This window comes from Euleptes europaea, chromosome 7, assembly GCF_029931775.1.
Source record: "Euleptes europaea isolate rEulEur1 chromosome 7, rEulEur1.hap1, whole genome shotgun sequence".
Classification (NCBI taxonomy): domain Eukaryota; kingdom Metazoa; phylum Chordata; class Lepidosauria; order Squamata; family Sphaerodactylidae; genus Euleptes; species Euleptes europaea.
In genome coordinates this window covers 73,798,622-73,823,687 of record NC_079318.1, presented here as the reverse complement: position 1 = coordinate 73,823,687, position 25,066 = coordinate 73,798,622, and the positions used below count along the sequence as shown (strand labels likewise).

Below are 25,066 nucleotides of genomic sequence, written 5' to 3'. Positions count from 1 at the left end.
AAATTCTACACTCACCTCTCTGATAAGAATGGAAAAGGGGGAAACCCAAAGATGGCCCCCTCCTATCAACACTCATGACTGATTCAAGGATTAAGGCTTCCAGAAGCAATCTCTGTGGTGACTGGATAGGAGGGCAAAGACATTTCATGACTCAGTCATACACATGGTTCCCCGATATCTCAGGAGAGTGGCCAACAAGTGGAAACACATCATGGTGTTTGGGAACTGAGTCAGAGGGGAATCCATCGAGTCAAAATGTCTGCATTGAACAACTAGGCCAAAGGTCTGGTCAGAATCTGCATATTCAGTCTATGGAGGAGGAAGGCAGAAGATAAAATCACTGTCCAGCTAAAATTTAATTTTCCGGCCTAGCCAGAAATGGATCCTCTTGGCTTGCTGCTGGAAAAAAATTAAGAAAAAAGAGGATGTAAAGCCCAAAATAAAACAAAGACCTGTCTCTTAGGTTGCAAACAGACATGGAGCCAGGAGATTTATGGTTTCTTGAGAAGCAACTCTTTCTTTCTTTCTTTCTTTCTTTCTTTCTTTCTTTCTTTCTTTCTTTCTTTCTTTCTTTCTTTCTTTCTTTCTTTCTTTCATCCATCCATCCATCCATCCATCCTTTTGCCATCAAGTCACATCTGATTTATGGTGACCCCTGGTGGGATTTTCACGGCAACAGATGTTCCGAGGTGGTTTGCCATAGCCTGCCTCTGATAGCAACTCTAGAAAGCCCTACATTGAATACAGAGTGGGCGACTGTGCAACCTCACCAGGCCGTTTCCCCAATTTAAATGCTGCCTCATCCCGAACTGTTATTTACCCTGCCCTCACACACATACGGTGACTCTGCTCTGAGTTCTGATAATGGAACTGGCATTGCATCTAGTTTGGCCTTCACTGGGATGGTAACCCTGTGTCTGGACTATACTGCTTTCAGAATAAAAGGGCTCACATGACTGGATTCCTCTCCATATTACAGATTTGCAACAACAGAAAATTACCTTCTCAGAGAGGAAGGTTGTAGCCTAGTCTTCCCCCTCCTAGGCTTGTTTTTGGTACACTGTTTATTTATTGATGATATTTCTCTGCTGCCTGTTCAGAGTCCTGCTTGAGGCGGCTTATAATTAAAACAATGTCATAATATTAAAAACAAGCCATTACACATGAAGCTACCTTATACTGAATCAGACCATTGGCCCATCAAGGTGAGTATTGTCTACTCAGACTAGCATCAGCTCTCCAGGGTCTCAGGCAAGGGTCTTTCAGGTCATCTTACTGGTCCTTTTAACTGGAGATGCCAGGGATTGAACCTGAGACCTTTTGTATGCCAAGCAGGGTCTCCCTATCTTCTTGATAGGGTTGCCAACCTCCAGGTACTAGCTGGAGATCTCCTGCTATTACAACTGATCTCCAGCTGACAGAGATCAGTTCACCTGAAGAAAATGGCCGCTTTGGCAATTGGACTCTAGGGCATTGAAGTCCCCTCCTCAAACCCTGCCCTCCTCTGGCTCCGCCCCAAAAACCTCCCACCAGTGGCAAAGAGGGACCTGGCAACCCTAACTATTGAGTGGGTCTGTTCCCAAGCACAGCCATGATGCAGATTGACAGGCAGGGGCAAACTGGGAGGCCAAAACAGCCCTGGAGAAGAGCCCCACCCCCAACAGGGGGAAAGAGGAAGAATAGGCTTGAAGCCTGCCCACCTTGTGCAAAACAAGGGCTGCTGGCTTGTGCCAGTGGTGGTCCTTGCCCATCTGCTCTGGGACCGAGGGGCACCAATAAGGGGCCACCCTCCAGGACATCAACCCATGGGAACTTTTCCCAGTTGCCTTAATGGGCAATCTGCCCTTCTGTGTAGGGTTGCCCACTCCAGGCTGGGAAATGTCTGGATATTTGGGGCTAGAGTCTGCAGATGGCAGGGTTTGGGAAGGGAGGGACCTCAGCAGGGTATAATGCCAGAGACTCCACCCTCCAAAGCAGCCATTTTCTTCTGGGGAACTGATTTTGTCATTTGGATATCAGTTTCATTGGACAGTCATGTTGGTCTGCAGTAGAACAGCTAGATTTGAGTCCAGTAGCTCCGTAAAGACCAACAAGATTTTTTTTTGGGGGGGGGTCTAAGCTTTCGAGAGTCAAAGCTCTCTTCAACAGATATGAGATATCTGGTATCTGACAAAGGGAGCTTTGGCTCTCAAAAACCTGTACTCCAAAAATGTTCTCCACTGGCAGGGGCTTTTTGGAAAAGGGGTGGGGCAGCAATCCCCCATACCCAGCTGCACGCAACGCAATGATGTGACTTCCATGTTTATCGCAGAAGCATCGGCATCGTATGGAATGGGATGCTCCAGCATGCACCCCAAAAAACCATAGAGTTTTTGGGGAGAGCCTGCTAGAGCGTCCCCGTCATGATGCTGCCGCTTCCGGGGGAAACCAGAAAGAGACCTCATCACATGGGATCGCCACTGCAAGCAGCTTAGTTAATTGGCAGGCAGTTGCCCCCCGGAACTGGCAACTTGGTAAGCCTAGGAAACCAATCATCGCCCCCTGCTCACCCCCATGCCCCCCCCCCGTGAGTCCCAACAGATGAAAGGAGCAGACGGTGCCACCTGCCCTCTGACTATCTGGCCGAGGAGAAGGAGGGAAGAGGAAGAGCCACCCCCTTCATCTGGGGCAGCTTCATGAAAACCAAGTGAAGGAGTTCTTCTGGGAGGCCCAATACCGCTGCTGCCATTATGCAGAGTGAGAGAGAAAGAGGGAGAGAGAGAGAGGGCAGGCTGTAATTGCCAGGTAGGGCCATGGGGCAATGGCAGCTGAACTACAATGCCTCTCTGATTCTGCCCCTCAGCCTGGTCAAACTGTTAACAGCCACAATGCAATGTTAGGGGTGTGTGTACAGCTCCTTGATGCTGGGCATCCACTTGCATGTTCAGTACCTCAGCCAGCTAGAAGAACAGGCTTCCAGTCATTTATGGCTCTAGTTGGATAGTGGTGAGCGGCTTGAAACCCGTGATCTGAACCAGCAAGGGGAGATTTGTGTGCATGGCTAATAAAGAGCACAGATTGCAATGTCATCTGATCCTCTCTGAACTTGGCGAAAGTGTCTGATAGGGCGCACGAACAAAACAGAAGCCCTGTTGAATCAGATCCTCTAGTCCAGCATTCAATTTGGTGGCCAACTGAGATATTTCTGGGAAGCCGAGAAGCAGGGCATGAAGCTCGCAGCTCTCCCTGGGTTTTCTGTCCTGGGTTTTAGAGGTACACTTCTTTTGAACCTGGTGATTCCATATATCTAATACCTGCTATCTCTCACGAATTGCTCCATGAACCCCTTCTGGGGCCACTGTTCATCTGAAACAATTATAGCTGAAAGGAGTGGGTAGGCAAAGCCTTAGATTGAACAGTACTTGCCCTTGGGGGCTGCTGGGAAAAAACAAAACATCTTAGTGGGAATCTAAAGTGGAATGTTTGTAGCGGCGCGTATTCAGATTTCGAGAATTGGATGGAGATGTTCTTTCCCCCCAACTGATTGCAGCTCTCCTTCACATACCTCTGAGCACGTCCCCTGTGTCTGTGGGTGATACCAGCTGAAAGCTGATCCAGGGCAAACAAAGTTGTGCCTTCCATGCCTCCTGATATAATTTAGGGCTAGTTCCTGCAAGATATTTGAGCCGCCCACCCCCACCCCACCGCAGGATCAAACCTTGTTGATATCTATTCAGTCCCATTAACGGCTTGGCATCCAGCATGCAAACACACGCACCTCTGGGCAGGGTTTTGCATTCTAAGGATCTGTTTTGCCATGGGTTGTGTACACTGCCTCTCAATAAACACGTGCATTTTCTGCTGACCTCCAAATCCTTGTGTGTTTTCCTCTCTCCTCTTTTCTCCCTCTTTGCTTTTGCCCCCACTTTGCTGCCAAGAAGCAAATTAGAGCTAATGCGGGGGCCCTTGTTTACTTATGAGATAATACCTTCAGTTCACACCATCTAGGTGTGGCATGTGTTTACTTAACACAGGTTTTTTTAAAGACGAGATGGTTTCCAGAAGCCACAAAAGCCTCTGGATTTGGGTCTTGGTGTGAATTTTCTCATTGCAGTCCTTTGGCTCTGAATGTTCATGCCTGGGCCTCCCAGATAGTGCTCATGTTGGGTACTTCTGTACAAGCAGGAAGCTGGAGGCAGGGCCGGTTCTTTGGGCAAGACACTCAAAAGACTGCTTAGGGCAGCATAGCAAGGAGGGTTTCAGCTGGGTTCAGCTTCTTGCAGAATGCGAGGTGAGGGGCTTTGCCTCCTGTATCTCTTTCTGGTGACAGATGGGGCTGAGTGGTTGCAGTATGGGTAGGGCTGCCAGGTCCCTCTTTGCTACTGGTGGGAGGTTTTGGGGGTGGAGCCTGAGGAGGGTGTGGTTTGGGGAGGGGAGGGACTTCAATGCCATAGAGTCCAATTGCCAAAGTGGCCATTTTCTCCAGGTGAACTGATCCCTATCGGCTGGAGGTCAGTTGTAATAGCAGAAGATCGCCAGCTACTACCTGGAGGTTGGCAACCCTATGTATGGGGTTCATCTCAGAGCTGAGCAGCGGTGATGCAAGAGGGGGCAATGGATGCATTTTACTTGGGGTGAGAAAATGTTCTGAACCAGCCTGTATGTGTGTGCGCGCGTGTGTGGCTTCTGATGCATTGGCTGAGGGGCCATGAAACATTGCCATCTTGAGCTGGGTGATCTTCCAGATGCCCCAGTCCCTTCCCCTTCATCTTATCTCTGGGTGATGTGACAAGATTCCACCTACACAGGAGAGTCTGATAAAACAGCCTGACCTGCTACTGAGAAAGATCCACCTTCCACTACAGAGAATGCCTGGGTGGAGAGCAGAGAGCCTCCCAGTGCCATATTTACTGTCACTCGGCATTTCACAACGCTTGCCTGTTGCATGTTTACATGTCTCTCCCCCTCCTCAGCACATGCGCTCATCCATGCTCTGCAGTTTGCTTCGACGTGATACCTCTGGGCGTGTGTGAGAGCGTTCCAGCTGCAAAGTTCCGCAGCCACTCCCACTAGTAATCAAAACCTAGTTTGTCCTTTCTGGTGTAAACGGGGACATGGGTCATCTCTCTGATTAGAAACGGACTGATGTGGATGGGGGGGGGTGTCACCCCCTCCAACGAGTGTTTATTCATAAGATAGTCAAGGCATCTTTAGGGTGGGTCCTGTTTGCCTAATGCAGAATTTGAAGGCCCCGCGTGATGGGTAAACTGTTTGAACATCATCTTGTATATTTGAGCTGTCCTATCTCAGGTAAACTTTGGAGGCTTTGAGGATGGTGAAGAAGAAAGCGGGAAGAGGGTCAGAACTCTAATCGGGTTGGCTCCAGCCAGCTTTTTTGCTTGTGAAAAGCGGAGGAGGTGACCGAAAGATTATGATGGGGATCACGGGACCTGCATGGTCAAAAGCCATGTGGGGCAAGGGCTGTAGAATGGAGGGGAATTGGGTAAGATCAAACGAAAAAAAAAAACAACTGGCTGGACCCAACCCTCAGTCTTGATTTAAATTTCCCCCTTCCGCTTTACAAGCTAAACATTTGAGGGGGCGGGCATACAGAATAAATAATCAAGGAAAAGCCCAAAACTCAGCAACAATAAAATGCTAAACGAAGAACCATAAACCAATCTGGTAGAACCCTGGAAGAGTGCATGTTTTGCATGTAGATTTAAAAGAAGGCTGGGGTGGAGGGCAGGAGACAACATCTTTAACATAGTGATGATCCTGGTTGCCATTTCAAGGGCTTTCAGCTAGCAGGGCCCTAGATGGACCACTGACTGCTTCAGATATACCAGTGGCATTTAGGGCTCATGTTTTTCTACAGTGGCATGTAGCCCTGGGTCTAGGACAGGCTCAAGATCTGCCAAATGAAGGCCAAACCACATGTTACGATTAACATGTGGTGCCAATGGGGACTTGCAGCAGGATGTCAGCCGTGAGTTCTCCATGGCGATTCAAGAAGTGCGCAGGGGCCTGATGCTTGTGAGGACCAAAGCACAAGAGATGGAGGGGCTCCTCCTTCTCCCTGCCCCATGTTATTGGCTATGTTGGGGGAGGGAGCTGCATGGGGCCAAATACCATCCCTGGGGCCATTGCAAGTTGGGAACACAGCTCAGAGGGAAAGAGGAACCTCTCCTCCCACCCACCCCCCATAGTTCCAACCACAAGGGCCCTGCTGTGCTTCTAAACTGAGTTGCCATGGGGAACTTGCAGTTGCTGTATGGCTGCAAGTCCCTGTGGTGATCATGTGTAAAATGTAATGTGTAGTTTGGGCCTGAGTCACCTTTTGGAATATCTGGGCATAGGGTTGCCAGGTCCCTCTTTGTAACTGGTGGGAGGTTTTTGGGGAGGAGCCTGAGGAGGGCAGGGTTTGGGGAGGGGAGGGACTTCAATGCCATAGAGTCCAATTGCCAAAGTGGCCATTTTCTCCAGGTGAACTGATCTCTGTTGGCTGGAGATCAATTGTAATAGCAGGAGATCTCCAGCTAGTACCTGGAGGTTGGCAACCCTCTCTGGGCAGGCTTAATTATTTGAACCTAGTCTGCACACTCAAAAAACTTTGCATGACACATTATTCCTGAGAAATACTGATGTGGGATGGGGGCTTATCTTGTTGAATGTTTCCCTATATTTAAAAAAGTTTTTTGGGACAGGCCAGGCACCCATATCCTGACATGTTTCACATGTAACATCTAGTTTGACTCTGAGCTCCTTGCACGGAGGATGGTGTGGATTGGACCTGGGACCAAAGACTTTCACAGCCTTTGTTGTGTGCCCGTGAGCCACAGAACCTCCCCATATTTTGGCATTTTTACTTGAAGGAGCATTTAATTTTGTGTGTTCAGAACTGGTACAGTCTGAAGTAGGCGTTAGCATACTATCTAATTGTCTAAGTGAACTTTTGGATGGCTTGTTGAGATAAACTTCTAGGAATGTCTCATTTGGTTAAATGTGTAAATCTGGAAAGGATCATAGCAAAGATTTCTTTTTATGGCAGAAGGGGGGGTGGTTTGTAAAACTTCTGTGCAGTTCCTTTTCTTCCTGATACGTTGCTTCTTTCAGATAATTTCCCTATGGCTTACCTGTACCTGATCTCAATAGCCCTCCCTTCTTTTACTATTTGCCTAAATTGTATATTCTTAGAAAGCCTGGATGTCGAAAAGCCAAATAGCATATTGAATTCATATGTTTTAGTGTTGAAATTTTGTGTCTCAGCTCATTGCTTCAAAGGAGAATGAGCAGTGAGTCAAGCAACATGTAAAAGATGTCATAGTTCTGCTGTACACTGCATTGGTCAGGCTGCCCCTGGAGAATGGTGTGCAGTTCTGGAGGCCTCACTTCAAAAAGGATGTGGACAGAATCGAATGGGTGCAGAGGAGAGTGATGAGGATGATCAGGGGCCTAGAAACCACGCCCTATGAGGAACGGCTGAGGGACTTGGGAATGTTTACTCTGGAGAAGAGGAGCTTGTGGGGGGACATGATTGCTCTCTTTAAGTATTTAAAGGGCTGTCAGAGGAGGTCAGGGAGCTGTTCCTGTGTGCAGCAGAGGATAAGACTCACAATAATGGGTTTATATTGTGGGTGGAAAGGTAGTGGCTGGATATTTGATTTTTTTTTTTTTTTTTACAGTAAGAGTTGTTCGACAGTGGAATCAACTACCTAGGGAGGTGGTGAGCTCCCCCTCACTGGCAGTCTTTCAGCAGAGGCTGGACAAGCACTTGTCAGGGATGCTCTAGGCTGATCCTGCATTAAGCAGGGGGTTGGACTAGATGGCCTGTATGCACCCTTCCAACTCTATGATTCTAAAACTTTCCATAAATTATTAAAAACCAATTAAATAGCCATTTTTAAAAACCTTGTAGTAAAAGCCATAAGAACAACACAGCAGCCGCAGCGAAATCTCATTGCAATTGGGAAAAAAATCACTAAGCTCTTCAGATGCTCCTCATTACAAAACATTTGGTACAGATCTCATGGCAAGGCAGTGAATGCAGCATGGGCCACTTAAAGCTGTCTGGGGAGAGCCAGGACTGGAAGCAGTGACCGTTCTGGCATCAGGCAACGAAGGCACTTGGATTGAGGCCTCATCACCACACTTCCGTTTAGGAGAGGCTTTAATTTAAAAAGGATCTATGCAGATTTGCTTGCTGTGCATAATTTATTCTGGTTTCAGAAAGTGCCGTTCTTGGCACCCTAACTGGATTCTTTGTTGTGATATGTAATTATTTTGGTACATGCTTCAAGTGCCAAAATGCATCCGAACAATTTGAAAGTCTAAGGTGACAAGTGTACACTGAGTATACTAACTTCTAGGGGTTATACTGGACCCAGCATTATTGTTGGAGAAGCAAGTTAGTTCTGCTGCAAAACAAACAAACAAACAAACAAAAAAAACCTTTCTTTGATCTTTATTTAGCCCAGACGTTGGTTTCCTTCCTTGACCTAATCAGTCTGGTCAAGTCGATCCATGCCATAGTAACCTCAAGGCTAGACTATTGTAATGCACTCTTCATGGATCAGCCCTTGAAGCCTACCTGGAAACGCCAGCTGGTAAAGAATGCTGCAGCTCAGTTAAAGTTGGAAGCTAAGTATACTACATCTGTTCTGCAGTTGCTCCATTGATAACGAATTAGGGCCTAACTAGACATGATACCTGTCATGGGTTCTGCAAGGGGACTGGCAACCATACACCAGCTGCTATTCCCCATGGAGAACTCCCTGATTCTGGTCGGGACTGCTGGGAGGGGGTGGAGGGGCTCCCCCTTGCTGTTCTGACCAAAACAACACTGTGGGGTGTTATTTGCCCTGCCAGGCAGCTTAAAAACATAAGAACATAAGAAAAGCCATGCTGGGTCAGACCAAAGGCCCACCGAGTCCAGTGTTCTGTTCACACAGTGACCAACCAGCTAGGAAGGCCACAAACAGGAAGGCTGCAACAGCATCACCCTGCCTGTGCTCCCCAGCAACTGTTTTGAAGAGGCATACTTCCTCTGGTTCTGGAGGGAGTAGATATCCATCATGAATGGTAGCCATAGATAGCCCAGTCCTATATAAATGTGTCCTCTCCCATTTTAAAGCCTTTCAAGTTGGCGGCCATGACCACATCCTGTGGCAGTGAGTTCCACAAGTTAACAGTACACTGTGTGAAGAAGTAGTTCCTTTTGTCTGTCCTAAATTTACCACCCTTCAGCGATTGACCCCAGTGTCTAGTATTATCGGAAAGGGAGAAAACCTTCTCTTGTCTACTCCCTTCACATAATGCATAATTTTATCTGTCATGTCTCCCTTTACTCTCCTCAATTTTATCCTCACAAAAAAACCCTGTGAGGTAGGTTAGGATGAGACTGTGTGACTGGCTGAAGGTCACCCCGCAAACTTCCACGGCAGAGTGCCTTATCTTGTTCTTACAGTTTTTGCACTTCTAATATGTCATCGTATATTGTTCCTATTATATTATTTTAAGTTTGGTAAACTATCTTGAATCTCAGCAAGAAAGGTGGACTAGAAAGTAAGTAAATAATACCTTTGACAAGAAAGCCTCCAAAGCTCCCTTTCCAGTCAACACAGTTCTTGCCAACAGCTGTAAGATTTTTTTTCCCTTCACCCCTCCTTCCTCCTTGGCTTCTCTTGTGCCAAACCTGTCTTGTCTACATACTGTACTCTCACACAGTGCTTGTCAGCCCCAGCCTACTGGGCAACCTGTTTCTTACTTTGTGATCCTCTTCCTACTCAGCTTTCCAACACCCAGCCTCATCACTCTCTTCCAGTCAGCAGCACACCAGTTCCCACCCCACTTGGGGCACCTGTTAATTTTTGCCCCCCATGAATCAGACCCCATGAATCAGACTGTCACAGCCGATACACTGTATGGTCAAAAACGCATGGTTGCTTTATTCCCTGTTTCAGCCAGGATTCAGCCAGGATCGAACGCACATTCGGCGAAAACGCATGCGTTCGATCCTGGGTGAATCCTGGCTGAAACAGGGAATAAAGGAGGCTAAATGACCATGTGTTCTGTTGTTGTTCTGTAGTTCTCAGTAGGCAGCTAGAAAATTCAAGAAAATTCCGTGGCAACAAATTGGTTCAGTGCCTATGTCATAGATTAATCATCCTATTGATTGCATTGATTTACACATCTAATTCACTTTGGGTGTCAGTGAGAAAGGTGGACTATTAATGACAATTTAAAAAATTAAATTAAAAAGTCTTGAAAAGTAGGCAGATTTGTGGCACCTGAGGCCCAGGTTACTTTACTGGGGTGACATAGATCACTGGAATCCACACAACTTCCCATGACATGGTGGAAAGTGCTGTCAAGGAAAGTGCTTCAAGTCACAGCCAACTTATGGTGACCCCGTAGGGTTTTCAAGGCAAGAGGCGTTCAGAGGTGGTTTGCCATTGCCTGCTTCTGCGTAGTGACCCTGGACTTCTCGGTGGTCTCCTGTCCAAGTACTAAGCAGCCCCTGCTTAGCTTCCGACATTGGACAAGATCGGGCGATCCTGGGCCATCCCATGACATGTTTAAGTCTAAATGTGCAGATGCTTCTCTGGTCATAGTAAGTGTGTATTTCAAACTTAGAACCACATACGTTTTACGGAATATGCCATCTACCAGCCCCTGCTGCTGATGCCTTTGATCACGAGGAAGAGTTAGCCTCATCATGAAAATCTAAGGTACCTGCTTTCATCTGACAAGTGTTGGAGGGCGTATGTAAGGGCGGGCGAGAAAAGTCATGGAGGCATGTTGACACAGTGGAAAACAAACCTGTCCTGTCCTTTCCTTGCCAAACCTTTGGTTCTGTATACATCAACCTTGTTCTGTGATCAGCCCAGCTGAATCACGGACGAGAAGATAATGACTGATTGAAGTCTTGTTAAAAAGAAAAAGGAAAAAAAAAAGACAGAGCGAGCCAGGAGTTAATCTCCAGAAATCAAACTTGGTGGGGGGAAAAACAAACAAAAATCCATTTCAGATTAAGCATATAACTTTACAACCGATCGGAACAGCTCATCCTCTGAACCAATGTTTTTCGAGGGCTTAAAACACCCATTGGGCTTTCGACAGAGCCGTACCACCCACCACCCGAAAGCTTTCTCCCTCGGCTTAGGGCCAAATGAGGTGGTGTGCACAGATGTGTGTAAAATTCCCTCATGGCATTTTTTGAAAAAGAAACTTTTTAACCCAAAGCAGCTTCAAAAGAGGATGATCAGGAGGGGAAGCTTGACTGGGGAGGGGGGAGATAGGGGTTGCTTAATCCGCTCCCAGCTGGATGGTTTTTTGGGGGTTTTTTACTGCAAATTGGCCCCAGGCTCCTGTTCTTTCCCCTCACCAATGGGTGGGCTTCAGGAGGCCGTGTTTATATAGGACACCTTTGATCCCTTCCAGCTCTCTTTATTGTTTTTCCTTTTACATTCAAGATGCCTAATTTTAAGATGTTTTCTCTCCATTCAGGGCCTCAGAGGGCCAAGAGATGCCAGAGGAGGTGGTTGTGGCAGAGGAAATCATAACCCCAGCCAAATAGCCATTAGCAGGCACTTGGCTCTCAGCTGGGAAATGTGAAGGCTTGTTGCTTTTACACTGATATGGATGTAGAGCGTTCTGGCGACACATGCAAACCCAGAGGGAGAATGTGTGCAGCGAAGAGGTGAGGCAAAGGACACCTCCCTGCTACATGGAGGCTTTTTTTTAAAAAAATAATTTTTTTATTATTTTTCCAAAATTATTAATCACATAGTTTAACAATAACATAAAGAATATAAAGTTAAAAACAAATAAGTAACATTGTTAAAAAAAATCTATACATAATCAAGAATTATTGACTTCCCCTACACCTCCCTTCAACTTGTCATAAATTAGTAATCTCCTTTGCACAAAATTCTAATCCTAATACTATTGTTAAAATTTATTGGTGTCTTTAACATTTGTATTTTTCAAGGGAAAAAAAGGAAAGATTAATAGTTAATAATATCATATAAAGGAAAGAAAAAAGAAAAAAGGGAATAAAAATAAAAGGAAAAAGTCTGCTACATGGAGGCTTACCAAGTTACTCTTGCGCATCCTCCAGGCCCTATAATGAGAGTACTTCTCAATATATTACCATGCCTTAATGCCCTCTCTGTAGGGTTGCCAACCTCCAGGTGGTGGCTGGAGATCTCCTGGGATGACAACTAATCTCCAGGAGATGGAGATCAGTTCACCTGGAGAAAACGACCGCTTTGGAAAGTGGACTGTATTGCACTGAAGTTCCTCTCCTCCTCAAACCCCACCCGCCTCAGACGCCACCCCAAAACTATCCAGGGGTTTCCCAACCCCGAGCTGGCAACCCTACCTCTCTGCTCGCCAGAAGGCTGAGGCCTAGCCTATACATGTAGCACACCACAGCAGCAATGAGGTGGGAGAGACCCGTGCTGGAAGAATGCTTCAGGCTGCACGTGGTGGAGAACGTTTTTGAATGCTCCCTTCTAGGGACAAATTCCACGAAAGCAGAAAACTAGCACAACTGTGAGTACTGCAGGCGGGGCTCGAAACGTTCTCCCTAATGCGCTGAGGGTTATTTTTTTCCCCTTGCTGGATTTTTTTTTTTAACGTAGAGCACATTCAAATGGTATCTCTTACCTACTGATTGAAAGGGACAGTCTACTTTATGACTCAGGATTCTGTTATGTTGTGGAATGGCAGACACAACCTGAGACACCTCTGTCTTTAGCCAGGAATTATTTATTTACAAACGGTATCTGGAAAAATTAGACTGATGTAATTAAGTAACAAAAACATGCATCTTGTTTAGGTTGCCACCATACATATGTTACTGAATCACAGTGCTGAAAAACTGCTGTAAAGTTGTATTACAGCCCTGATGCGTTCTGCTATAAAACACACAATGGATGCTTCTTCCACCCTGTTCTGCATCGTGTGTATATCAAACCTGAGGCTGGGTTTTTTAAAAAAATCAATAAAAAACTAAATTACCGACATTCTTTTCCATGTCAGCCATCAGTTTGTGACAGGGTTGCCACTCTCTGTGCTACCTGCTTCTGTGGATACTGCTGTCTACAGCTCTTCAAGATACTATTAGAACAAGGGTGCTTGCTCTCTGGAGGTAATTCTTTTCACTTCTATCAAATGATGGATGCCATCAGTGGATAAAGAGATGCTGTGAAAATCGCTTCTCATGGTCTGCCTAAAACCGTTCTCAGACTGTTTAATTTATTACAAGCTTTGTGGATGGATCACTGCCCTGTTTTGTTTCAACTAATACAAATCCCAAATCCATATTTATTGGGATCTTTATAGGGCTATCTTATTGACCCATCAGATCTCTTCAAACAATAGGCTGAAGAAAGATGCAGCTTCTCAGCCCCACCCGACCCTTAGAGGAGCAACTTTAAAAATAAATAGGGCTGGATAATCAATGCTGTCATCCTGATGTGTCCCATTAAGCAAATATTGCTTCGCGCCAATTTCTTTGTTCCAGCACAACGGCTCCGAAACGTCTTTCCTTCCGTATCTCTCGTTTGTGACACTTGCGTGAATCTACATCGGGTATTTGCTGACTTCAGTTTTGGGTGCAAAAAAAATGTGAGCTGCAGTATTGTGTTCCTACCTCTTCTCCTGTCATTCGTAGTCTGTTCTCACTTCCTCTTTTTGGGGTTCTCTTAAACTGTAACACTTTCTTGAATTCATACACTCTCCTTTCTTGCCCTCTCTAATGTAAGGAGCTCTGTACCCTGTAAAATATATAACAGAGGAAAGCAGCCTTCCCAATCTTCAATGGAAATCCTGGTAGGTAAAGAATACATAATGTTAAACTAATGTGGGTCCTGTGCCTTCCATATACCTCATGTAGGGTTGCCAACCTCCAGGTACTAGCTGGAGATTTCCTGCTATTACAGCTGATCTCCAGCCGATAGAGATTAGTTCCCCTGGAGAAAATGGCTGCTTTGGCAATGGGACTCTATGGCACTGAAGTCCTTCCCCTCCCCAAACCCCGCCCTCCTTAGGCTCCACCCCAAAAATCTCCACCAGTGGCAAAGAGGGACCTCGCAACCCTAACATGCCAGAGAGAATACCCTGAGGAAGAAAAGGAGAATTGCAGAAAACTCCTAGAATGGTTAAGAGCATGGTGTAGTGGTTAAGAGTTGTAGGCATCTGGAGAACCAGGTTTGATTCCCCACTCCTCCACACGAAGCCTGCTGGGTGACCTTGGGCTAGTCACACTTCTCTCGGAACTCTCTCAGCCACACCTACCTCACAAGGCGTCTGTTGTGGGGAGAGGAAGAGAAGGCAACTGTAAGCAGGTTTGAGACTCCTTGAAGGCAGAGAAAATCAGGGTATAAAAACCAACACTTCTTAAAAAATCACTCCTTGTAATGCATTTACACCAACCACATGAAAATGATCACAGTCACGGATTAGTCTGAATGCATAAAGTAGCTCAAGTCACAGAGGAAAAAATGTCCTTAACCCAAACACTGCATCGTCTGGGGCATCCTTTGTGGCTTCCCTGCTTAAGCAGATAGGACCTGGTGATAAAAAGATGGGTGCTCATGGTAGGGATACAGCCAATGATTAAACTATCAGAATCAAGAGACCCAGTTTCAAATCTCCACTCAGTCATGAAGCTTACTGGGTGACCTTCCGCCGGCTACTCTTTTGCCTCCTAACCTACCTCACAAGGTTATTGTCAATATAAACTGGGAAAAAGGAAAACTATATACATTACTGAGAAAAAGGAAAACTATATACATTGCCTTGTCCCCCTCCCACGTCAGCAGATAAAATTCACACCAGGCTTTATTTTCAGTTAAATATTCATCTGACGTTGTATGATTAACCTGGAAAACTGGGCCGATTATAGGTCGTGCTTTTTCAAGGCCTTTTTTGGGGCTCTTCTTGCTTTCGCTGTGCGTTCTGTCAACAGAAGAGGATTTGAACACTTGCTTCTGCTCAGCGAAATGACATCCTCAAGCAAAAGGTACCCTACAAGCTACCTGTTGTTTGGGGTCATCTCTGGGGCTCTGCTCTGTGTTCCCCCCCCCCCACAGAAACCTTTTAAAGTCAAGCAGGTGACACAGCCTCCTCCATTATGGTGCCTTGCTGTGCAGTGGCCTCAGCCATTCTCCTGGCGTCAAGCAAGCCTCGATGCCAGGGTAAAAGACTGGGATACATCCTATTGATAGGGTTGCCAGCCTCCAGGTACTACCTGGAGATCTCCTGCTATTACAATTGGTCTCCAGCCGACAGAGATCAGTTCCCCTGGAGAAAAATGGCCACTTTGGCGATTGGATGCTATGGCGTTGAAGTCCCTCCCCTTCCTAAACCCCACCCTCCTCAGCCTCCACCCCAGAAACCTCCCGCCAGTGGTGAAGGACCTGGCAACACTACCTATTGAGTAGTACGTGTATTTAATCTGCTTCGCGTCTGGTTGCTTTTTAAAACAGTGGGAGACCAACATGGGGGGACATCATAGATGATGGCATGATGTCTCTAGGGGAGGCGCCAATAAGCATGTGGACAGGAATGAGCCTGTGGATATTGTGTATTCGGGTTTCCAAAAAGCTTTTGACAAAGTTCCCCACCAAAGATTGCTAAGCAAACTTCATAGTCATTGGATAAGAGGACAAGTCCTCTTATGGATTGAGAGCTGGCTGAAAAATAGGAAGCTGAGAGTAGGAATCAATGGTCAGTTCTTCTCACAATGGCGGGATGTGAGCAGTGGGGTGCCTCAGGGATCTGTGTTGGGACCGGTGCTTTTCAACCTGTTCATCAATGACCTGGAGTTGGGGTTAAACAGTGAAGTAGCCAAAGTTTGCAGATGACACCAAATTATTTAGGGTGGTTAAAACAAAATCGGACTGTGAAGACTTCCAGAAGGATCTCTGCATCCTAGAAGAATGGGCATTAAAATGGCAAATGAGATTCAATGTGAGTAAGTGTAAAGTGATGCATATTGGGGCAAAAAATCCCAACTTCACATATACACTGATGGGATCTGTGCCGGCAGCAACAGACCAAGAAAGGGATCGTGGGGTGGTAGTGGATATCTCAATGAAGATGTCAACCCAGTGTGCAGCTGCTGTAAAAAAGGCAAATTCAATGCTGGCCATAATTAGACGAGGAATAGAGAATAAAACTGCTGATATCATACTGCCCTTGTACGAATCTATGGTGAGACCACACTTGGAATACTGTGTACAGTTCTGGTCACCACACCTAAAAAAGGATATTACAGAGCTTGAGAAGATGCAGAAAAGAACAACTAAAATGATTAGGGGACTAGAGCAACTGTCCTAAGGGGAGCGGTTAAGACTCTTAGGGCTGTTTAGCTTGGAAAGAAGGCGGCTGAGGGGAGACATGATAGAGGTCTATAAAATTATGCATGGTTTGGAGAGAGTGGACAGGGAGAAGTTTTTCTCCCTCTCCCATAATACTAGAACACGGGGTCATCTTCTAAAGCTGGAGGGTGAGAGATTCAAAACAGATAAAAGGAAGTATTTTTTCACACAACGCATAGTTAAATTGTGGAACTCCCTGCCCCAGGATGTGGTGATGCCAGCTTGGAGGGCTTTAAGAGGGGAGTGGACATATTCATGGAGGAGAGGGGTATTCATGGCTATTAGTTAGAATGGATACTAGTCATGCTGCATACCTATTCTCTCTAGTATCAGAGGAGCATGCCTATTATTTTGGATGCGGTGGAACACAGGCAGGATGGTGCTGCTGCAGTCGTCTTGTTCGTGGCTTCCTAGAGGCACCTGGTTGGCCACTGTGTGAACAGACTGCTGGACTTGATGGGCCTTGGTCTGATCCAGCAGGGCCTTTCTTATGTTCTAACACATGGCTTTTTGTCCATGCAGGTCCTCTGATCCCCCCACAGTTCTGTTTTGGTGGTGAAAAGGATACCGTTTCCTTTATGACTAGCAGTATAGCTGGTTAGAACCAGAAGTAGGACAGGGCAGGCATGATCCTCATCTTCGTTTGTGCATAGCGTCACGCAGGTGGTCATCTGAACTGGCTTTTGCCCCACTTTTCCTCCATCAGTCTTATGCAGGATTCCCAGGAGGTCTCTGGCTCTCACCCTGATGTGGATGGCCCAGGCTAGCCTGATCTTGTCAGATCTCGGAAGCTCAGCATGACTGGCCCTGGTTAGTACTTGGATGGGAGACCATTAAGGAAGTCCAGGGTTGCTATGCAGAGGCAGGCAATGGCAAACCCCTTTGTTGAAAACCCTACAAGCTCACCAAAGGTCAGCTGTGACTTGACAGCACTTGACACCATCGCTCTGACCGGATCCTGACCCCACACCTTCACCATGATTACCATACCATGTGCCTTTCAAGCATAACCAGACTTGCAACTTTTCTGAGTTTCCTTGAAAGAAGTGTGGGATGTAAATGCAATGATGAAATAAGCGGATAACTTCCATAACATCTGTTTTCCCTCCCCCCTCCACAGGTTTGCCCATTTCACTGGCCATCCGGCTCCTACAAGAGAAGCTAACTGCCTTCCGAGTGAGGCTGCCCGCTGACAAAGCTCGCGCTGTGTGTGATTACTTTTATAACACTTTCATCAAGCATTACTGGCTGTACCAGTTCACATTAGGGCGGGAGAGAGACCGCTGTCAGACCTTTACCAGCCTCGAAGTTTACTGTCCGCCCACACCTCTGCCTCTGATGGAAGGCATAGATGTTGAAGTCTGGAAGTACCAGCAACAGTTGGCCACCCTCTCTGAGACAGAAGCCCAGAAGAGGGCTGAGATGGTGGTAATCCGAGAAACCTTGGCCCGGGAGAGGGAACGTATGCTGCAGAAAGTTTACACTGATGTCCGACGACAAGAAAAGGTCCTTAGCAAAGAGGTAAATTGGAGGAATGGAATGTACAAAGATGCCCTGAACAGACATAGATAGCTATGGTACTGACTGATTTATACCCCACTTTTCTCCCCCAAAGGGATCCAAAAGAGTGTTTAAGCATGGTTGGTTTGTCTCACGATTCTCCCACAATTGTCTTGGTTCTCTGTTGGGGTTATGCATGATGTTTTCCTCCCTGGGGGCTCAGCTGGCTTCTAACCCGCAACTTCCCAGGGTTTTCCAATCCCTGTTTTATCATGCTATTTAGTTTAGTTCCAAACTTATCTCAGTTACCAGAAGGTGCATAGTTCAGCCGCAGGTCGATCTTCCCACATCCCGACACGCCCCCATTCTCCAACTCCTCCTGCAATGCCTCCTTCAGTCAGCCTTCAGCAATCCCTTCTGCAATGCCCCAGGAAGCCATACCAGAGAAGGAGGAGGTCAGGATGGATGCCTCCCTCTCTGGGTGCCCTTCCTTTTTTTCCTTCTGTTCTGATGAAATATCGATATATCATCAAATCTTCCAAAATACTAATCAAAATTGCAGAGAGAGGCAGTGGAGGCTAGGATCATGTGTTCGCTCCCCCCCCTGCATTTGGATGATGAATTACGCATGGGGGGGGGGGAAGCAAGTGCACAATCCTAGGCTCCGCTGCCTCTCTCTGTGATTTTGATTAGTATTTTGGTTGATTTGATGATATGTCAATATTCCATCAGAGCAGAAGGGAAAAAAACGCAGAGGGTGCCCAGAGAAGGAGGCGTCTTTTTTAAAGTCAGTTTCCCCTTCATTTTATCCTCACAACAATCTGTGAGGTAGGTTAGGATGAAAGAAAATGGCAAGCCCAAGGTCATCCAGCAAGCTTCAATGGCAGAGTGGGGATTCAAACCTGGGCCTCCCAGATTCTCTAGTCTGACAGTTTAACCGCTACACCATACACCACACTGGCTCATACTTGAATAGGCTCTGAATGGATTTGACTAGTATTAGTTTAGCGGTTTTTTACAAAGAAATTTTTATCACAAATTTGTTTTTTACGCCTCCTAACATAAATAATAGAGCTTTGTGGCACACAGAGGTAAGCTGCAGTACTGCAGTCCAAGCTCTGCTCATGACCTGAGTTTGATCACGAGGGAAGATGGTTTCAGGTAGCCGGCTCAAGGTTGACTCCGCCTTCCATCCTTCCGAGGTCGGTAAAATGAGTACCCAGCTTGCTGGGGGTCAACTGTAGATGACTGGGGAAGGCAATGGCAAACTACCCCATAAACATAGTAAACATTGTGATGTGACTTCACCCCATGGGTCAGTAACCACCTGGTGCTTGCACAAGGGACTAGCTTTACCATAAATGGTAAAGCTAGTTCTGAAGGGAAGAAGCCCTGGCAGCTAAAAAGTAGGTAATGTTTGGAATAGAGCTGCCTCCTGGTTCTTGGTATAACTCTCAAATTATCACAGAATGAAAGGCTTGAGAATCCTTTTGAACTCTGCCAAGAAGCAGAAAGATCAGCATACTTGTTCTCCCCCCCCCACTGTATCACATAAATTAACTGAATTAAATAAAAATCCAGCCTACAGTGTGCTGTGAAAAAGGCCATGTGTAGAACCAAATAGCTCTGGAAGACTCTGAAAGTTCTTTCTTATATAGCAATAACTAAATTACCAGAAGAGGGATACAGATAGGTTCCAGCCCTGATCTTCACAGTCTTGCTGTTCCTCTGCCCCAAGCTCTCCCCTTGACTCAATATATTCATGAAGGGGGGCTGTAGATAAGGGGGACAGCATGTACTTTGCCTACATTAAGACTCAGGTTGAAGTCCCAGCATAGCAAGTTAAAAAGATATTAATAGATGCTGGGGAAACCCTGCCTAAGACCTTGGAGAGTAATTTCCAGTCAGTGTAGACAAATACTGCCCCAGTGGTGTGTGGCCGACTTTATGTATGTGTTGTCTCTAATGACCCCCCCCAATAGCCGCCAATGCCAGGTGACAACAGGTTGTGTTGTCCCCATCAGTCCACAGCCCCACACCATACTCCCAATAGTACTACTTGGCCTGAGTGATTTGCATTTCCTCTCCTGGCCCAGTCAAATCTTACAAGAAAGCAGAGGGTCATGATTCAAAGTAGTGTTCATGATTCAAAGTAGAGGGTCATGATTCAAAGTATCAAATCCTTGCACTTCACTAGGATTTTAGAGGCACTGTTGCTTCATCCACAAATGCCGGACCGAGTTTCTGCACTCAGCCAGCAATCAGTCACTACTTGCAAATGTCTTCAGAACTGACAGAACTGACAGAATGTGGATCTCTGTAGTTAATACAGGACTTCAGGCTAGGCCTTTGGTTGCTTCTTCCAAACCGACTCTCTCTCTCCCGCCCTTTTTCCCTGGTCTCAATCTGCATAATCAAGCCATATCACGCTTGGGACGGAAAACGTCCTCCTGCCTAGGCATGCTTTGCTAGGTCTCCTCCGCCTGGAAGCAAATTTGTTGGGAGAATTTAATGAAACTCTGAGGCGGTTTTTGATTGTCAGGCTGTCTGTTGAGTGGAATTAATGGGTCATTAATGCCCACGCGTGTATGTCTCACTGTGCCGCCGGCAATGGTAGGTGAGTTCAAGCAAAGTCAGAGAGCGTCACCTTTTGAACTCCAGTGAAGAGCTGAAGCGTCAGTCCCAGAGGGTATAATGGGTTGTTCAATGTACCACCGTATACATTAACAGGAAATGCCCACGCTTGGTCTTCCCAAGGCCTGGATTTTGCCACACTAAACTCAAGGCCTTCAGGATTTATGAACCCCTTCCAATCAGAAGCTCCCAGGAGGTTGCCTGGAGGCTAGTCACTGCTGCATGCTTGCTTGCTTGCTTTATTTATTTATTTGTTGCCCAATTCTCCCAAAGCTCAGGATGGCTACAACAGTGCAAAAAAAAAAAAAAAAAAAAAAAAGCAATAAATTCCCATTTGCACAGGGAATAACCCTCAATAGAAAGAGGCCTCTCACTAAAACAAATCCATTCCAGACAGATCAATTCCAAGGTCTCAAAGAAAAGCCCTATCAAATAACACAGGCTTACAGGTCGTCATAAATAGGGTTGCCAGCTTCGGGTAGGGAAGTATCTAGAGATTTTGTGGGTGGAGCCTGAGGAGGGTGGGGTTTGGAGAGGGGAGGGACTTAAATGCCATAGAGCCCAGTTGCCAAAGTGGCCATTTTCTTCAGGAGAACTGATCTCTATTGGCTGGAGATCAGTTGTAATAGAGGGAAATCTCCAGCCATCACCTAGAATCATAGAATCATAGAGTTGGAAGGGACCACCAGGGCCATCAAGTCCAACCCCCTGCACAATGCAGGAAATTTACAACTACCTCCCCCCCACCCCTAGTGACCAGAAGATGGCCAAGATGCCCTCCCTCTCACCACCTGGAGGTTGGCAACCTTATTCATAAAGATGGGATGATGTGAGGCCTTCCAAATGGTATCCACTAAAACCCTTTCAAATATAGGGTTGCTAGCTCCAGGTTGGGAAATACCTGGAGATTTTCGGGGTGGAGCCTGAGGAGGATGGGGGGAGGGACTTCAATGTGATAGAGTCCAATTGCCAAAGTGGCCATTTTCTCCAGGGGAACTGATCTCTGTCTCCTGGAGATCAGTTGTAATAGTGGGAGATCTCCAACCACCACCTGGAAGTTGGCAACCCTACCCAAACAGGTGGCAACAAGCAGTACAGACTGTGAAGACAAAGTGAAAAGGAACTGCTGAGCTGAGCGGAGTTGTTGTATAGGTTCATACAAGGAGAGGTGGGCCTTCAAGTCTTTGTGTCCCAGGCCATGAAGGGTTTTAAAGGGCATGAACTGAACCCAGAAGCTGATTGGCAGCCAGTATCATTGTTTTAATACTGGAGAAATATGGACATACCAACAGGTCCCTGTCAACAAGCTACCTGTCTCGTTCAGGAAAAAACGGAAGTGTCTGAGTTATCTTCAAGGGAACCCTGCATAGTTACAGTAATCTAGCCTGTTGACTGCTTTTGGCAAGTTTTGCGAGCATAACGGCTGGCTACCTTCCTGACCCACTTGAAACTGTAGGCCCCTACAATTTGTCCTTGGCTGCTTTCCAGCCTTGTCAGCACAAAGCTCTGTTCCCAAGCCACACCCTGTGTATGCACAGAGGAAAAGCATAAAGTCATTGAGAACGTATCTTGCAAACATCAGAGGGCTGAGGGCCAAAGCAGGTGTGTTGGTGGTGGCCATGTTTGTTTAGGTATCTGCCTTGCTCTTATAGAAAGTGAGTAAAAGTGTAGTCTAATTTTAACATACGCAAGGGTAGGGACCTGCCTCAGCTGGTAGTGGAGGAGAGAACTCCTAATAATAGGTTTAAATTACTGTTGGGAGCTGTCGGCGGGATATGAGGAAAACCTTTTTAACAATAAGGGCAGTTCAGTGGTGGAAGCAGTTGCCCAAAGGTATTGTGGGTTCTCTCTCCTGGGAGGTATTTAATCAGAGGATGGATGATTGTCAGGGATGCTTTAGGTCATCCTGCATACTGCAGGGGGTTTGACTGGATGGTCTCTGTGCCCCTTTCAACTTTTTGGTTCTATGATTCTGCACTGGGAAATTTAGTCCTGTGGTCCTGGAGGAAAAATTTTTAGGTTACTAGGGAGAATGTTAAAGGCCGGGACATCAAAGGTAGAGTTCTCAGAATTGCTACTGGTTCCACATGCAGGGCCAGCTAGACTAGGAGATTAGGAGTTTCAATGCATGGAGGAGAAAGTGGATCCAGAATCATAGAGTTGGAAGGGACCACCAGGGTCATCAAGTCTAACCCCCAAATTTCCAAGCAGGAAATTCACAACTACCTCCCCCCCCCCACACCCCCAGTGACCAGAAGATGGCCAAGATGCCCTCTCATCATCTGTCTAAGGTCACAGAATCAGGAGGTACACAAATGCACCATGATGGAGTGGGGAAGCAGGAAAAAAAAACACTTTCCCAGATCATTGAACCCAGGGCAGATAACCCATATGGAAATGGTCTTAGTATAAAGCTGTTTCATATGTTTCTACCCCTTCTTTTCCATCTGAAGATTCATGTCTTTATCAATCCTTTCCCTAAACTGCCTTGTCTTAGCTATAGGTTCTCTCTGCCCCAACCTCAATAGTAATTTATCTGTCCCTGAACTCCCCCACCCCCACTCTTTGCTGGTCCGTGTAATGGGACCTGTGTAGCTTCTCTGCTCCATCCTACACTATCTGGATTTAAACAACTAACTCTTGAATAATAAAAGTAACAAATTTGCAAAGTAGAAAAATAGCATATAGTATACAATCCTCATTGTGCATTTTACATATAGAACACATATAGTGATACCAATCTACCTATTAGTAAGTAATTACTAGCTTGATATGAAGTCCCACTGTGAAGTAACCATGTGGGAAGTGTTTCTTCTTGAAGTTATACCAGTCGTGATGTCTGTTGTTCACATGCCTGCCCCATTCATGAATAGAGCAGAGGGTCAGGATCTATGTTTTACAAGCAAACGCTGGCAGAGAGGGCTGAGTCTGCAGCCCCCATCTTCTGTTCATCACAGCTCACTTCTAGTATCAGAGCCAATCTGACATAAGAATGCTTGCTGCAACAGAGCAAGAAGTGGTATAATGGGTGTGGGTTCAGGTCCTGTTGTAGCCCTCTTTAGTCATTACAGTTTTGGTGCTCCAACGCTGTATCACAGGAGAGCATGCTACTTGTGAACAGGGCAACATACCAATTTCCCACTTTCGCTATGCATGAACATGTACCCTTCAAAATTTGGGCTTCTGACTGTGCATACTCAAGCCAGAAAATGTTGTCCATATTCACACAAATAGAGAAGAGGCATTGAGAGGATCATATATAGTTGCATACAAATCCTGGTATCCTACCTCATGGTGAGTAGTCATCTATATTCATCCAAGAGTTACAGGTAAGCTAAAGGGCAGTAAGATTTTCCTCCTATACCCCTTCAGAGGGAAATGAAGATGACCAGTTTGACAAATAGATTCCAGCACTCCCTGGGTAAATGTCCTGTTGTCATCTATGTTCGGCAGGGTCAGCCCAGACGATGAAACAAGTAGCTAAATTCTGTGCTGCAATATACAAGATCCATCAGACAAAGCGGGGGCTTGCCAATCTAACCTAAAACGGAAAATGTTTATTAATCTGAGGCTTTTAGCTAATAGTAATTTGTTTAACTTACCGGTATTTAAGAATTATATATCCCATAGTTTTAAATATTGTATCTTTAATTCTATCTTGTAATTGATATGAATATTTTAATGGCTTCGCCATATTAATAATAAATCTGAATCATCCATGTTCATGAAGTAGAAACTGAGGTGAACAATGGTTTGCTTTTCAGGCTCTGGTGTGCCTTGTCAAAGAAGTAATTAAGACCCAGGTCCAGAATCTGTGTGAAATTCTTCAGACTGAGATCCAGGCCACCTTTGAAATCTTGCAATTGAAGCTCCAGAAGAAGGCCCTGATGCTCAGCCCCCCAGTCCCGTATCCTCCACCACCCAGCCCTGAAGACAAAAGGAGATCCAGCAAAAGTCAGAAGAAGCAGGAGAAAACAAAGGGCAAGGATGAGGGCAAGGAAGAGAAAAAGAAGAAAAAGAAGAAATAATTCATTTTGAGGCTTACACATGAAGCCATACTTACCTTCCCAGTTCCGCTTTCTCTGTATTGGAGTCTAAGAGATGATATGGTTAACCTCTGACTGGGATGTACCTCGTCAAATTTCAGGTGGTGTCTCACAGGATTGAATGCACATATACCAACAAAGCCCTTAATACATTAAATGGGGGAAGAATTATAGCCTAATTTCCAAGGCATGCTAATTTTCTATGGGCAGGGAGTCTCCACTAGCAGTCTGAAGTGGTATAGCCCAGGCATAGGTTTGACTACCTCTCTGAGAACTTGGTCTGAAACTCTTTGTTCTCAGGAAGAGAACAGAAGTCTACAACCCAAAGAAGCCAAGCCTGTGTGCGCCTAAACGCATGCTGGTGTATGGATGTCACCAAGTATCTCTAGTGTTGAAATTTGTAGCCGTTGGTCCTTAGGATGGTACCCAATGCTGAATGGTGCTCTAACTGTTCTTATGGTCCACACTGAAAAGCTGTTCCTAATAAAGTGAAAGTTTTATTATCCTTTTAAACTC

The 25,066-nt window shown here is 46.0% G+C and overlaps 1 protein-coding gene across 1 annotated transcript in view; it reads left to right on the top strand.

Annotated features, from left to right (window-relative positions):
* The window catches only part of C7H8orf74 (chromosome 7 C8orf74 homolog), a 34,155-nt gene extending 9,623 nt beyond the window's left edge, over window positions 1–24,532 (top strand). Inside the window, exons 3-4 of the mRNA XM_056853739.1 lie at window positions 17,491–17,891; window positions 24,269–24,532. Coding sequence (XP_056709717.1) covers window positions 17,491–17,891; window positions 24,269–24,532 — 665 coding nt within the window. The remainder of the gene's footprint in view (window positions 1–17,490; window positions 17,892–24,268) is intronic.
* Window positions 24,533–25,066: the final 534 nt, after the last annotated feature.